General features: G+C 44.1%; 2 protein-coding genes across 13 annotated transcripts; one reads left to right on the top strand and one right to left on the bottom strand.

Moving 5' to 3' along the window:
- Positions 1 to 1280: 1280 nt before the first annotated feature.
- crb3a (crumbs homolog 3a) lies at positions 1281 to 6249 on the top strand. The gene is made up of 4 exons (XM_071529782.1): positions 1281 to 1950; positions 2374 to 2570; positions 3745 to 3791; positions 3888 to 6249. The coding sequence occupies exons 2-4, from the start codon at positions 2393 to 2395 to the stop codon at positions 4095 to 4097; spliced, it is 435 nt and encodes a 144-aa protein (XP_071385883.1). The 5' UTR covers positions 1281 to 1950; positions 2374 to 2392; the 3' UTR covers positions 4098 to 6249.
- An 845-nt stretch (positions 6250 to 7094) lies between these two features.
- tubb4bl (tubulin, beta 4B class IVb-like) lies at positions 7095 to 15265 on the bottom strand. 12 transcript variants are annotated; one of them, XM_071529754.1, is made up of 5 exons: positions 15098 to 15265; positions 8944 to 9052; positions 8631 to 8741; positions 8140 to 8488; positions 7095 to 7665 (listed from the first exon to the last, which is right to left on the bottom strand). In XM_071529754.1, exons 1-5 carry the CDS (start codon positions 15152 to 15154, stop codon positions 7431 to 7433), a joined length of 861 nt encoding a protein of 286 aa, XP_071385855.1. In that variant the 5' UTR covers positions 15155 to 15265; the 3' UTR covers positions 7095 to 7430. The 12 variants fall into 12 exon arrangements, with proteins under 12 accessions (XP_071385855.1, XP_071385856.1, XP_071385858.1 ...); XM_071529755.1 differs by having other exon boundaries at positions 7095 to 7670; positions 8172 to 8488; XM_071529757.1 differs by having other exon boundaries at positions 7095 to 7639; positions 8366 to 8488.
- Positions 15266 to 15822: the final 557 nt, after the last annotated feature.

Raw genomic sequence — 15822 nt, 5'->3', positions numbered from 1 at the left:
CTTTATACACTCTTTAAAAAAAAGTCCATATTGTTTTAATGAACAATTATCCTGACAGGCGCACGGGGAAAAGGATGAGATAAGGAAGGACAGTCACCTAACTCAGAATGAACTGTTCTCAGCTACTGCCCTCCGGTGGTCAGCAGGGTCAAACCTGTAAATATTTGACTGAAAATGTGTCTCCCAGTCAGTAATATACCGGTCTCGCTGGCAAGGTGATTCAGCAGTCACTATTATTATATTGGGCTATACTGTAGCCCAATATAATAATAATCTTTATTTATGGGCTATTAGGGCGCTTTAAAAAGGAGTGAAACCCCCAAAACACACAAACAAACAAACAAAAACATAAAGTAGGGCTAAACCATAAACGAAAAATTGCTTTAAAAATACTATCATGCCTTGGCTATTTGTAATGAAATATATAGCATAATTAGGCCTACATGCTTTTGAATTGAAAGATGCATTTGTTAAATGAAATACCTGTTAATAACTCAGGTAATTCATAAGTTTTGTGTCCAAAATCATTATTGACCCTTGTTCATTCTACACTCTCTGCGACACTGTCTGTTTTTATCCACCGAGTTTGAGAAGTAGGCTAGACCTAAAAAGATATTGATCTATTATATTATATGTGTATTACACCTGCATATAGCCTAATATACAAGGTAGCCTTTGTCACTCTAGATAGCCTACTTGTGTCGCTCTATAGACTCTTAAATATATAGTAGCCTACATTTTAGAAGGATACTATTCAAATATCACAGCAAAACTATGAGTCCCAATCGGAATATTATATCATTATATTTATTGTATTGTTATATTATTGGAATACCATAGTGACACCACAGGAGATTAAAAAAAATATCATAAAGGACGATAAGATCACTATATAAACTGCCAATAGAGTACACAGATATAGGATAGGCCTATCAGTGACTTTCCGTACTCTGCTTATCCAAAAAAAGAAAAAGAAAAAACAGCCTCGGTGCTCTCACAGTGCCCAGAGGAAAACTGTGTGACACCAACACAGATTAAAGCAGCCCACATTTTCTTTGCCCCCGTGCGTCTGAGAATGGGAGATTAGATGAGGATTAGAGCCCATTGGACCAGTTGGCCGCCGAATTCATCCTTGAAATATCTCAGGAATGTTGATACCCTCTCTGGTGTTGGGAGGCATCAGACCTGACGGTGGCGCTGTTTCATGCCTTCATCACACAGGTTGCTAGGTTAGATCTGAGCAGGGGGCGACAGTCAAACATTGCACACCAGCACAGGTTAGTAGCCTGTTGCTGGAGAGAAGGAGCAAGAGTGCAACCTGTCATCCTTTAGGCGATCTAGACTAGGCAAAACCGTCATATGTTGGATTTAAACTGAGGAACCTAGGCTAAATGGGCCTAATTTGCAGCCAAACTTGATTTCACGGTCTTTTGAAGATATGATGCAGTCTGTTTGATGACTTTTTATGGAAAGAAGGGGAATCCGGGCGGCGGGTCTGCGCTCCACCACTTCACTAAACTGCCGCATTTCTCCTCGACTTTGATGCGCTGAGACGCAAAACAAAGGAGGATCTGTCCGCTCTGCTGCAGGTAGATACTGTGCTCAGGTAATGTAACACGAAACTGAGCCATGTGACCAATGGCGATCTGAATCGTAGAGTAGACGAGGAAAAAAAAAAAACTTCTTTACATAGAAACCAACAGGTAGCTCAGCCTACGATGCTAGTCCAGTAAAGACAGGATCCAAGTCCTGCGGATAAGACGGCAAACATTTATTCATCTTCCGATCCAGAGTTTTAGGCGGTTTACCTGTCACTTTGCGGGGGTTGAGCCATTTGTTGCGGTTTCATTTTTGACAAGGTGAGGCGGAAGCAACATGGTTCATTCGTGAGGAATTAACCTGGCCCGTTTCCCGTTTTGCTTCGAGCACCTGGAAACAGCCTTATCAAGGGTATGTACCATGATGAATCTTAATTTTGATGTAAAATGTGTATTACTGTGAAGTACTGCATACTTTTGATGTAGGCTAGTTAATGAAACAAAAATACTCATTTTGTTGCGAATGAGAGGAACTGGAGCTCCTGGTGTAGTCCTCAGTTTAAAAGCTGTTTTCAGCTTTGAATATAAGGCCTATTGATAGCCTGTTACCTTCCTCTATACTGAGCAGGTTTAAGTCTACAATGAAGGAAATGGTGATTCAACATCAGGCTACATGTCTGACTCATTGCTTGTATGTGTTGTCAGTTGATTCAGCCTCAGATTAAGAGTGTATTGTCAAACTGGACTAAAAACTCTTACACTAGACTATTTGGAGTAAAGCCTCTACATTAAATGTAGGGTGTGTGGTGAGGTTCTCTGTTCATCTCTTCAAAAGGGGCCTAGAAAAACTGTGAATGTTGGACCCAGTGAAATGGGCCCGAGCTGATGCCCCGCAGTCCCGTTGCCAGTCGACCCTCACTAGGCCCTCCTGGTCCCGGGGAGAGATGGCAGTGCTGCCGGATATACTGGCAATGCCCGGCCTCTTGGTTGGGAGCGTCTTACTCCTGGTACTGGGCAGTAATCCTGTCTGGGGTGAGTCAGTCACCATCCCTTCATCCCCACACTCCCACACACACACACACACACACACACACACACCAACTGCTGTTACTACACTACATGCTGCAATGATAAAAAAAAATGTAATAGACTTTGCAGAGAGAATCTGTAACATGCACGGGCTTGTCAGCATGTTGCAAGTTCACCTCAACTAGTGGGAGAACTTTCCACTAAGAAAGGTTATGAACTCCGGCAAAGAGCTATATTTGCATCCGGTCTCATGCTTATCATTCATTTTATTTACAAAAGACAGCCGTAATGAATGCCGTTTCACAATATCAAATTCAATGGCGGGTCAAATCTTACGCAGTTTTAAACATTTTGTTGGTACCCATGTGTTGGTCTCTGCTGTACAGGACTCATTAGCTGCTGCAGCATTTTGTCAGACTTTACCTTTTGAGTAAAAACTGTCCCTCCTTCCACCATGCTGTCTGTTATCAAGGTGTACTTTTGTCCTTGCAAAGTTTACTATTTGCCTTAAGTGAATGATTTACTGAGTTAGGAAAATCCTTAGCGGGGTTTTAAGTTTTGAAAAACCAAAACATTCTTATTAAATTGATTTTAAGTAATACTATACTGGATAACAGGGGGGGAAAAAAACATAGATTGGAGTTTTCTTCATATTTCAAACACAAGTGTGGACAGACTCCACTGACCGTATCTGCAGTACAGGCTGCATTCCAAAGCCTCCACTCCTCCTCCTCCTCCTCCTCCTGGTCAAGTAGTAACTATGTAGTTTCGTGATGTCACTGAGTAATCACATGGGTGGTCATGGGTAAAATGGCTGGGAAAAGCATTGGACCGACGGGACTGAAATGCTTACAAGTGATTTTGTTGCATGGCATAGTGTGCATGAGGTTAAAAATACACCTCTACTGTTTCTTCTTCTTGTACCTATTTAGCCTGTATCTATCTGTTCAGTAAGCATTTTCTTGTGTACTTTGAGTTCTATTCATTTTATGCTTTTGCCCCTACATTTCTAAATCTTCATCAAGGTGCATTTACCTGTCCTAAACTGCACAGGCTTTATTCCATTGCAGTGCACTGGGTGTTTACTTCAGGCGATAAAACTGCTCCCCTAGTGGGCCAGAAAAGGGGTTATGGTGTACTACAAAGTTAAGTGCTGATATTGTTGCTCTCTTCACAGGGAATTATACCACCACTACAAGCGGCAACCATAATGATACCACCAATGTGAGTGAAGATCTTCATATTCTGTCAAGTAAATAAGGTCAGACAGTATCTAATGTTACCAGGTAGATCACTGTCCTGTGTTTCTCTCCTTTGCAGGGACCCAACATTGCGGCTATCGTGGCTCCTACCGTGACTCTGGGTGTTCTGGCCATAGCGCTGGCTGTTCTTGCCTGGCTCCTCTGCGTGGTGAAGAAGAAGAGGCAGACCGAGGGGACTTACCGACCCAGCGCTGAGGAGCAGTCTGGGACACGCGGCGTGGAGACGCCAGATGCACTCAAGTTACCGAAGGAGGAAAGGCTCATTTGAATTTGCCGTACTTTTATGTCCCCTGCAAAATCATGCAAATTTGATCAGGATGCGGGCTGCAGATGTGCGTGTGGCTGCATTCCTGTGTGACGAAGCTCTTTCCCTGAAGCTGATGGATGAGAGATGGTTCAAAATCTCTGCAGGAGTGAGAGGGGATAAATATTCCAGGTTTGGGGGAACATGTACAACATGATGCATTCACTTACTACTTGATTTCAACAAGCTCTGATTGTTTCCTGCATGGAGCTATGAGGAAAAGCACTGGGATGTATCTGCAAGTGACAGATGGATTTTTACTAACAATTTAACATTTCAAGGAGGTTCTGGACAACTGTTCTACGCAGATGAAAGAGGAGCTGCAGTATTTTATCACCACTGATAATCATATTTTAGAAACGTGTTTCTTCTTCATGTTTCAGTTGTCTTAATATATCATTTACCAGGTAACTGAACATGGTTTGATACAGTCTAATCCTAGTCCTATCCCCAAGCTGCTATTATCTGTGGTAGCGAAATACATGCAAAAATGAAATATGAATGCTAATATACGTATACATTATACAAATACATGCTACCATAAGATATATTGCATTTGCATAGCATGATTCTGGGTTGAACTCCATACAAGGAAACCAGTTGTTGATTTCTGAAATCATTTCACTGGCAAAGCTTCTGCTGATCTTTTACCTCAGACTCATTTTTTGAGTCCTGATGAGACCACTGCATTTGAAACTGAGAAAGATGTTGTTGTTTTTTTAGCATAATATTAAGTGTAATTAAACAACATCTTGTCTCAGTGGGAAAATCAAACTTGATTTTAAAAAGACCTTCTGCATGTGTAACAAATAAGGTTATACTGGGAAATTATATTAAGCAAAAACAAATCATTGTTTACACTTGAAATATTTTTTTTAAATTCTGGTAATCATACTAATTTAAAGTCATATTATTGTAATTTCTAATTTCATGTCAGATCAACCAGTGTATACTGCATTGTAATTATGCAGAGATGTTTTACAATGTCACAGCATGTTTATCTATGCTTTTGTCAAATAAATAACATAATATTTGTAGACTAGTGGAGTGACCATTTTAGCACTTTAAAGCCACGTGACCACGTTACCCTATTCAGATTTCAGGACTTTCTTGAAAACACATGGTACTAAAAAAGTAGGATTATCTTCTTAATACACGACCCAAATCAAAAAGAGATTCAGGTGTGCAGCAGGGGAAGCATTTGATGTCAATTTTAAGAAACTTATAGGAAAATTATAGGCCAAAACAAAATTTCTGGACGGCATGCAAAATAAATGCTAACAAGTCCACACTGTTAGAGGTTCCTGGAGGGGTTTATTTATTTGTACACAATATGTCTTTCCTAAGCTTGAGGGCGATCATACAGCAGGGCAGACGGGATGGCCTGATGGTTACAGAGCCCATCCTGTAACCAAAGGGTCACAGGTTCAACTCCTGTAGCAACCTGTTCTTGAGCAAGACACTGACACCCTATCTGCTTACTCACTGTTAGTCTTTTGGAGCGTCAGCTAAATCCCTACAATGTACCAGAGCCTAATCTGTGATGTACAGAAATATTAGGAATCAAAATACTGAAAATATAAAAGAAATTAACAAACTATTTGGAAACCATAGGAAAGGTCACCAATGTAATCAAGCATGACTTTTACATACAATGATTTTTTTCTGGTTCAGAAAGGTTTGTTGAATTAATAACAGGCATTTCCATGTAAAAAACTCACAAACATTCAAAATCTGCTAGTCATTCTGCAATCAACGCAACACACTGATAGCCATTAGCAAAATACTGTAGTTTACAGCTCACTCAACTAATTGAGTTTGAACTTCCAATGCCTAGTTTTGACATTATACCTGACACATGTATGGGATGGTCACCACACAAAAATTCACTTGGCAAAATTCCCCTCAGATCAAGTTTGAATAGATGTTGATGGTGACTTAAAATGTCCTCCTTTTTTAAAATCACAGATCATGTCAAAATGCTTGTATTGTACCGTAGCAAATGTTTATTTTTTAAATAAAAATGTATGAAATGTAGTTATTTTAGCCCCATCCACACACTGATAATATTGTTGGGCCAGTCACTGAGTCAGAGTTCTGAGTAAAACATAAATCATATTCAGTGAGACTTCCCACTGATAAGACTCAGTTCAGTTGATAGATAAGGCACAGCAGATATGGCTTATGTAAACTGTGGAATTTTTTGCGGTTCACTGGTCATTGTAACAGCAGTGACGTATCAAAACAACTGAAAATAATTTATTCACTTTTTTATGGCGGCTGAGTTAGTTTCACAGGGATAATTAAATTGTTACATCTATTGACTGGACAAGGTACATGCCTTTCTCAATTGGTAGGATATTCATTTGACTACATATAATGATCTTTGCTGCTTTTATGTTGAATACTTCACAGCTTTACTTCTTAAAATATGAGTCAGTACCCAAAATGTGTTGCCTTTTGGATCCTGGGCTGAAAAAGTTAATCATCTCCTTAATACAAGACTCAGTCTATTTCAAATCACCCTTGACTTCTCTCTGTAATTTGCTTCCACCTTCCAACGTATTTACCATGCAGTTTTTGAAATCTTACGACAATCTGCTTATTGTGCACACTGTGCTCCAGTTCAGTGATTTCTCAACCTTTTTGGCTCGTGACCCGTTTGAAATTATGCCTACTTGTGACGCCCTGTCACAGGCTGCATATGCTCAGTTCCCTTTTCACGTTATTTAATTTGAAAACTATTCATGATAATACATTTCTATAATATATATATTTTTTTCCTATCCCATAAATCATCTCGCGACCCACTGGGTGGTCCTGACCCTCAGTTTGAGAACCACTGCTCTAGTCAATATGTTGCAGAAAAGACATTCAGGTTGAGTGTGGTAACGTGGTCTGTAATATTAACAGATCACATGTCAAATTAATCAATGAAAACACTGAGGCAGTAAACTGATCCTTTAATCAGATACAAACTTTTAATCGTTCTCCAGTTTCAAGGCATCACAGTTAAAATCACTTGCTTTTGAATTCGGCAAGGCAATTACTGGACGCATGTAAGGATGAACTTAATTCAGTGCATTCACAACATACAAAAGCACATTTTTAACAGAAAACTTCACTAGTATCAGTTAACACTGATCTCTAACATTAAGTAATAGTGACTGAGGGCAGTTTTTTAAAGTGGCAAACCATTAAAATCATAATGGGGATGGACGAGGGGGATGGACAAGAGGGATGGAGTTGGGGGTGGGAGGGGTGAAACAAGGTTTGGCAGCTGGGTGGGCTGGAGGTTTAGGCGACTTCCTCTTCTCCCTCTTCCTCGAACTCTCCCTCCTCAGCGGTGGCGTCCTGGTACTGCTGGTACTCGGACACCAGGTCGTTCATGTTGCTCTCCGCCTCGGTGAACTCCATCTCGTCCATGCCCTCGCCGGTGTACCAGTGCAGGAAGGCCTTACGGCGGAACATGGCGGTGAACTGCTCGGAGATGCGCTTGAACAGCTCCTGGATGGCCGTGCTGTTGCCGATGAAAGTGGCGGCCATCTTGAGGCCGCGGGGCGGGATGTCGCAGACGGCGGTCTTCACGTTGTTCGGGATCCACTCTACAAAGTAGCTGCTGTTCTTGTTCTGCACATTCAACATCTGCTCGTCCACCTCCTTCATGGACATGCGGCCCCTGAACACGGCGGCCACAGTGAGGTAACGGCCGTGACGCGGGTCGCAGGCGGCCATCATGTTCTTGGAGTCGAACATCTGCTGGGTGAGCTCGGGCACGGAGAGGGCTCTGTACTGCTGGCTGCCCCGGCTGGTGAGGGGGGCGAAGCCGGGCATGAAGAAGTGCAGACGGGGGAAGGGCACCATGTTGACGGCCAGTTTGCGGAGATCGGCGTTGAGCTGGCCGGGGAAGCGCAGGCAGGTGGTCACCCCGCTCATGGTGGCGGATACGAGGTGGTTGAGGTCTCCATAGGTGGGAGTGGTGAGCTTAAGAGTACGGAAGCAGATGTCGTAGAGAGCTTCATTGTCAATGCAATAGGTTTCATCTGTGTTCTCTACCAGCTGGTGGACGGAGAGGGTGGCGTTGTAGGGCTCCACCACGGTGTCGGACACCTTGGGAGAAGGCACAACGCTGAAGGTGTTCATGATGCGGTCGGGGTATTCCTCGCGGATCTTGCTGATGAGCAGGGTTCCCATGCCGGAGCCGGTGCCGCCGCCCAGCGAGTGTGTGAGCTGGAAGCCCTGGAGGCAGTCGCAGCTCTCCGCCTCCTTCCTCACCACATCCAGGACGGAGTCCACCAGCTCTGCTCCCTCTGTGTAGTGGCCCTTGGCCCAGTTGTTTCCCGCTCCACTCTGGCCTGCAGTCAAGACAATCGCAATTCACTGAGTTGAGCTGGGAAGCACACTCTCTTGTTACAGCACATTACAAACAAAAATCAATGCGCTCAATTCTGATTGGGTTACAGATGAGTGCATCTTCACTGAATTCACACAGCTTACCAAAGACAAAGTTGTCAGGTCTAAAGATCTGTCCGAAGGGCCCAGACCTGACTGAGTCCATGGTGCCAGGCTCCAGGTCCACCAGGACAGCACGGGGCACATACTTTCCTCCTGAAATGATGCAGAATGGATCAACAATCCTGTGCTAAATTACCTGTACATCTCAATAGTTTGTTCTGTGTGATTCTTTTGATGTAAAACAATGCAGTGCATGCAAAACATGTTTGCATGGCAGCAGAGCTAGGTGGGTGGGGGAGGGGCAGAGAAATATTCCAGTTGCCCTGCGTATTTCCTAGCTCAATTTGTGGCTTACCTGAGGCCTCATTGTAATAGACACTGATCCTGTCTAGCTGCAGATCGCTGTCTCCATGGTAGGTGCCAGTAGGATCAATGCCGTGCTCATCACTGATCACCTCCCAGAACTGAGAAAAAACAGGCGTGGTTAAGAAAGGAGGGAGAGATAGATATGACATAAGCCCTTGTAGTCCATGGGCCAGACCAGATTTCGGTACCACTCAAGGTGGCAAAATCTAGTTAAAAATTTTGAAAAGGTACATGTCCATAGATGATATTTTGGTATGATAACCATTGCTGAATGGTAGCTTTGTCACAGTAATCAGCTCATGAAGTTAACCACCCCCTACAATAAATTGGATTGTAGGCGCTGATGCATATCCTATTTTAGGCTCATTTTCAGGATCTTTAGTCAGGTTTTATGAGAATATGTTTGATATCATTTTAAAGGGTAGCTTCTTAGCTTTCATTCAAGCCCACTTGTGAGTCTGTCTGACAAATAAAGAGGTCACATGGGCTCTTCAAAGTGTCAGTGACATTCATTTTTCCACAATTTTCGCCTAAACTATAGTCTTTATTTGAGCACTGTGACATCTAGGAACATCACAGACACAAACATCAAAAACTGGAATACTCACAGGACTGTAAGGATTCAGAAAAGATATAATCTACCCATACTATCCCATTGTGAGGGGTGATTTTGGGTCTTAAAGTAGAAGAATGACTTCTCGAGGGAAATCTTATGTTCTTGATTGTGAGTAGTATTGTGAATTGTGAATGATTGTATTGTGAACTGGCCATAGCACATAGGCCTTCTATTTAATGACACATACTACTCTTCAGACAATTCCCTAAAGAATTTCAATGTTCAATAATTTACTGCCATTTCACCAAGAGGTTGCTAGGAATTTGTTTTAATGTGCCCAGGACTAGTGATTCTCAACCTTTTTTATATCAAGGACCCCTAATTTAGTCCACATTAGAGCCATGGACCCCCATTTGATGAGATTTTGCCTCTTGGACCCAAAGCTGAGAAGATTTTAATTGCTAGATATGATTTTTTGTCCAGAATTCCATGACTATAATGCAGGTAGAGAGATAACAGTGAAACTATGATCAAAACAGTCATTCTCCTACATTCTCTAATTGTGTTAACTTCTTGTAAATTAAATAATGGTGAAATTTAATTCACAACAATTCATCAGTTTGCTGAGGACCCCCTGGGACCCCCTCAAGGACCCCTGGTGGTCCCCGGACCCCACTCAGAGAACCACTGCCCTGGACAAGACATACACTAAACAACCCTGTTCTATTTCACACAGGCTTCGCCCTCTAACAGGGCTTTATTGGCTCAACCACTCATCTAGTCACCTCAGCGCACTGAAAATATGCACACATACGCTCAGCCAATCAGGATGAGCCTAGTCAACTCTGCGAGGCCTCACCCTATATAAGGCGAGCAGCTCATTACTCAGCATCCACTTTTCATCAGTACTCTGACGAACAACGTTGCCTTGGATGCCATTGATTGATAAAATACTGTCCAACATGCCCCAGTCTGGTCGCTGCTGTGGAATGCTTCGATTGCCTTGGCCTGAACAAGCTGCAGATGGGGTAGCTGACCTGGCGGAGTGCATTGACTGGTGGGCTCTGTCTTTTGTGCGGTGCCAGCAATAATGGAAGCACTTCCAGTGCTACCAGTGTTCTCCCGAGATCCAGCTCCGCTGCACCGACGGTGAGGCAGAATGTGGTGGCGGCTCTGCCAATCCCTGCCCCTCTGCCCCGGTCACAGATCCACTAGCATTGGCTTGCCCCCACCCGGATATGGTGGATGAACCCATCCCACAGACACGGCCGATACAAGGCCGATTTTTGGCGCCCCCATGCTGGATGAAACTTGGAAGTGTGTGGAGGCATCGTGGCTTCTGTCTCCGGCTTCTCCGACTACACCAGAGTGAAAAGGAAATAGGACGTTTTGCGTCATCCTCCACTGGACGACATGCTGGCTGCCCACTTTTCACCTGGTTCTGCTGGCTGGTCGGGAAGCAGGAAGCCTGCTCCCCCTGCTAAAATTTTCTACCTGGCAGGCCCAGTCGGCAACGGCAGCAAACAACCTGTTGGGTGTGTTCCTGTCGCAGCTACCAACAAGCAAGACCACAAGAGTTGTATCTGGTGTCCCGCTTACTGGGACAGATGAACAACCTCACCAGACTGATGGCAAAGAGGGCCGAGGTTGTATATAAAAGCTTTATAGCCTCCATTCCACAGCTTGCCACCCAACCCCTGACAGAGTTTTATCACAAATAGCGGAGCCACTTTGTTTTGACAGAATGGATGGACAGGATGCTTAGATTGGGTTATGCACTCCAGTTTCGTAGCATCCCACCTCGTTCACAGGAATGAGAGAGTCTGTCATGACCTTGCCAGAGGACGTGGACACCCTGTTCAGGGAAGTCCAGGAACTGTTACAGAAAGACGCTATTCCTGTAGTTCCTCAGCAGGACAGGAAAGTGGTCTGTACTCTGGATCTCCGCTCACTCAACGTATACATCACACAGAGGACATTCCGAATTCCGAATGTGCACAGCAGACTACCATTGGCTATTCCCTAGTCCCCCGTATCTTTTCCACTTGTGTGGATACAGCACTTCAATCGCTGTGCCGTCGGGAATACGGGTCTCTTTATATCTAGATGACCTAATCCTCATGGCCTGGTCCAAAGAATGGGCCATGTCTCACATGATCCAATTGGTGCAGGACCCTAGGACATTAGGCTTTGCGGTCAACTGGAAGAACAGCGTACCTCAACCGTGCCAGCAGACGCTGTTTTTGGGCCTGCAGCTTGACTCGTCCATCCTGAGAGCTTGTCTGTCAGAACTCAGACAGACAGCTATTGCGGAGTCAGTTCAATGGTGCAGCATGACAGGTTCATGACAGTACTTACTGTAATGCACCTTCTTGGTCTCTTCTCAGCAGCTCACCATTTGGTTCCAATGGTGCTGCACATGAGATGCCTGTAGAGGTGGTTTGCCAGACTGAGTTCGGACCCACGATGGCACAAACAACACCTGGTGACCATACCCCGAATAGCCAGAAGCGACCTGGACTACTGGCTACAAGGCAAGAAAATGCAGGAAATGGTGTGGGGACATTGATCCATTGACTAGCTCAATTAGTCTCTTTCCTCCAGCTCCTGCTGAAGAGACTGGCGCTTTCTACCATTAAGGTTTATGTGTCAGCGATGAGGGGCTTGGAGAGAGGTCGGTTTTTGGCCACCCTCTCCTGAAACGTTAGGAGGGGGCTAGGAGGAAACACCCGGTGATGCATTCCGCTCCCCCCCAGTTGGAGTTGCCCGTGGTCCTCGAGGTCCTTTCAAGCCCACTGGGCAGACCTCTGATAAGTTGTTGTCAGTCAAGGTCACGTTGCTGCTTGCTTTGACTTCGGCTAAGAGGGTGTGTGATTTGTGTGCTCTTTTGGTCCACCCCAGCTGTATGCTGATACTTGGATACCTGAGTGGCGCCACAGACTCAGAGAATCCATCCTTGTGCCTAAGAACATTAGGAGTAAATTTAGGTCTCGGATGATTCAGCTGGATGCATTTTATCCCACTTCTCATGAAGGGGAGAGGATGGAGAGGTTGCATTGCTTATGTCCAGTAAATGCATTGGCATGTTATGTGGAATGTGCAGGTGCACACAACAGTTGTTTGTGTGCTATGCACACAGGGTGGCTGGCAAGCCCCTGTGAAAATAGGGGCTGGCCCATTGGCTCTGCGACGGCATTTCTCAGGCGTATGTGTTGGAGGGAGCCTCCCACAGCCACACGTTGTATAAGGAGTGTGGCTGTGGTTGACACCCTGTCCATTTATCAGATTTTATCTGTTGGATGTGTCTGGGTCTCTCAGGGTCAGTGTTCAGGACAAGGAACTGGAACCCAAGACCTGTGAGTGAGAGACCTGTTGTGCTGAAGTCTTAACATACTGGGGCACTGTTGAGACCATCCCCGAGTCGCCGGACGTAGGAGTGCTAACACGTAGGAGTGTAGTGTTGGTCCGCCCCCCCTGGCTGACCAAGGTGTTTACAGTCAATTCAGGCTGGTGATACAGTATGTTGTTAACGTGTTGGTGCAGGGAAGGGATTGAAGTCATCAGACTTAGTCCCCTAAGCCAATAGAGCTCTGAATCTTAAAATTGTTTGGGAAATTGTCTGAAGAGTAGTCTATGGCATTATAAGTAGAAGGCCTGAGGCATGTGCTATGGCCAGTTCACGATACAATGACAACTCCATCACATTACTCATTTTCAGTGCGCTGAGGTGACTAGATGAGTGGTTGAGCAAATAAAGCCCCGTTAGAGGGTGAAGCCTGTGTGAAATAGAACAGGGTTGTTTAGTGTATGTCTTGTCCAAAGCAGTGGTTCTCCGAGTGGGGTCCGGAGACCACCAGGTGTCCTTGAGGGGGTTCCAAAAAATCATATCTAGCAATTAAAATCTTCTCAGCTTTGGGTCCGAGAGACAAAAGGTTGAGAATCACTAGTCCAGAGCACATTAAGACAAATTCCTAGCAACCTCTTGGTGAAATGGCAGTAAATTATTGAACATTGAAATTCTTTAGGGAATTGTCTGAAGAGTAGTATGTGTCATTAAATAGAAGGCCTATGTGCTATGGCCAGTTCACAATACAATCATTCACAATTCACAATATTACTCACAATCAAGAACATAAGATTTCCCTCGAGAAGTCATTCTTCTACTTTAAGACCCAAAATCACCCCTCACGATGGGATAGTATGGGTAGATTATATCTTTTCTGAATCCTTACAGTCCTGTGAGTATTCCAGTTTTTGATGTTTGTGTCTGTGATGTTCCTAGATGTCACAGTGCTCAAATAAAGACTATAGTTTAGGCGAAAATTGTGGAAAAATGAAAGTCATTGACACTTTGAAGAGCCCATGTGACCTCTTTATTTGTCAGACAGACTCACAAGTGGGCTTGAATGAAAGCTAAGAAGCTACCCTTTAAAATGATATCAAACATATTCTCATAAAACCTGACTAAAGGTCCTGAAAATGAGCCTAAATTAAGATATGTATCAGCGCCTACAATCCAATTTATTGTAGGGGGTGGTTAACTTCATGAGCTGATTACTGTGACAAAGCTACCATTCAGCAATGGTTATCATACCAAAATATCATCTATGGACATGTACCTTTTCAAAATTTTTTACTAGATTTTGCCACCTTGAGTGGTACCGACAAGTGAAATTTTGGGCTTTGGCCCATGGACTATTGGTAGAGGGTAGAAAAATTCTCCATTGATGCTGAGAAAGTATGAGCCAACACCCTGATAGAGTATAGCTACTTTGTGGAAAACTATTTTAAAACATTAACCAAGCAGGCCAATCTATTTTTTGTCCTGTAGAATACAAGTCATAATTGAGCAGTCGCAGTCCGTTAGTCTTAAATGCAGGCTGTGAGTCTCATGAGCAACTTTAATCACGCAGATGGGAATAATCTGATAAGTATCAGCCTTCGATGCTACAGGAACATCCTGTTCTTTTTAGGGGCTACATGCTTAATCCACATTCGAATGGAAACATTTCATTAAACTAATTGATTTAATAGTCTTTAAATCGTTCATTTCGCGACATAAATTGGATTGAAAAGAATCTGGTTGAAATAGGCCGTGACTAGGCCTACCGTATGTGGAGGGGGAAGGGAGGCAGCTCATAATGACAATACGGTTACATCATTACAACAGTCAATCGCACACCTAAATGCCTACAAACTGTACAACAAGAAAGACAAGTCAAAAGGCAGTTATTAGCGTTTTCTGTAACACTTTTACGACTGAATGAAAAACATAAATTGTAAATTGAATGAACCGAATCTATTGTCTTGTCTGTTGTATAAATGAATAAAAAACGGTTCGTGCAAGTAGCCTAGCCTTAAGCACACCGTAGGCCCTGTAAAGAAGATCAGCGAGCAAAGAGGAGTGCTTTACAAATTATTCTTTGCACGTAACTTGCAACAAGAATCGTCACCGCCGCACTGGGTTTCTAGAGAATTCTTGCTGGATGGATTAGACGGCTCCTGTCAGCGCAACCGAGGCGTGCAAGAAAACCCGCACAAGTCTATCGATTGCGAAACCTAACAGAGAATAAAATCAGGCTGATACCTTGGCTCCGATCTGGTTTCCGCACTGACCGGCTTGCAAATGCACAATTTCGCGCATTTTGGATGGATGAGAGGATGGTCGGGAAGGCGATAATGCGAAGAGAAATCTGGGAAATAGCGATTTAGACGATGCCTCCTGCTGTCGACTGGATTGTCCGGGATTGTTGCAACGCCTCTCAGACAGTCTACTGGGCCGAATCGGTGGTGCAAGTTGACGTCATCCCCATGGCAACCAAAGACCGGAGGAGAGAGGGAGGAACCAAGGCCCGTGGAGCTGGCGGATAGGACGCCGAGACGATGCATCAATCATCAATGAGAGTCCCACTCTAGTATTAAGGCTATAAAGTCTCTCTCTCTCTCTCTCTCTCTCTCTCTCTCTCTCTCTCTCTCTCTCTCTCTCTCTCACACACACACACACACACACACACACAAAACAGAAACATTTCTTTTTCTCTCTATGTGAGTGTGTGTCCTAGTAGCTACAGACTTTGATCAAAGCCTGGGGTCAAGGTCAGTGCTGTGCAGCCTCAGGAGTGTAGCCTTTTGCACTGCATCATGGGTTCATTCTTTTGTGGTAAATGTAACAGCCTCAATCAGCCATGGCACACACACAAGGTCAGCAACAAAAAAAACATTACTTGAAAAGGCCAGGAGGCCTGGCAAAGCAGAACTAAAGAATGGGGAAGGGCCAGACCAGACTCAGAGCTTCCTCCTAAACCAGGACTA

The sequence above is a fragment of the Centroberyx affinis genome, unplaced genomic scaffold (genome assembly GCF_046629955.1).
Source record: "Centroberyx affinis isolate AG114_WGS23_722 - 3 ecotype Tasmania unplaced genomic scaffold, CSIRO-AGI_Caff_v1 ptg001839l_1, whole genome shotgun sequence".
NCBI lineage: Eukaryota > Metazoa > Chordata > Actinopteri > Beryciformes > Berycidae > Centroberyx > Centroberyx affinis.
This window is presented reverse-complemented; position numbering and strand designations above follow the sequence as displayed.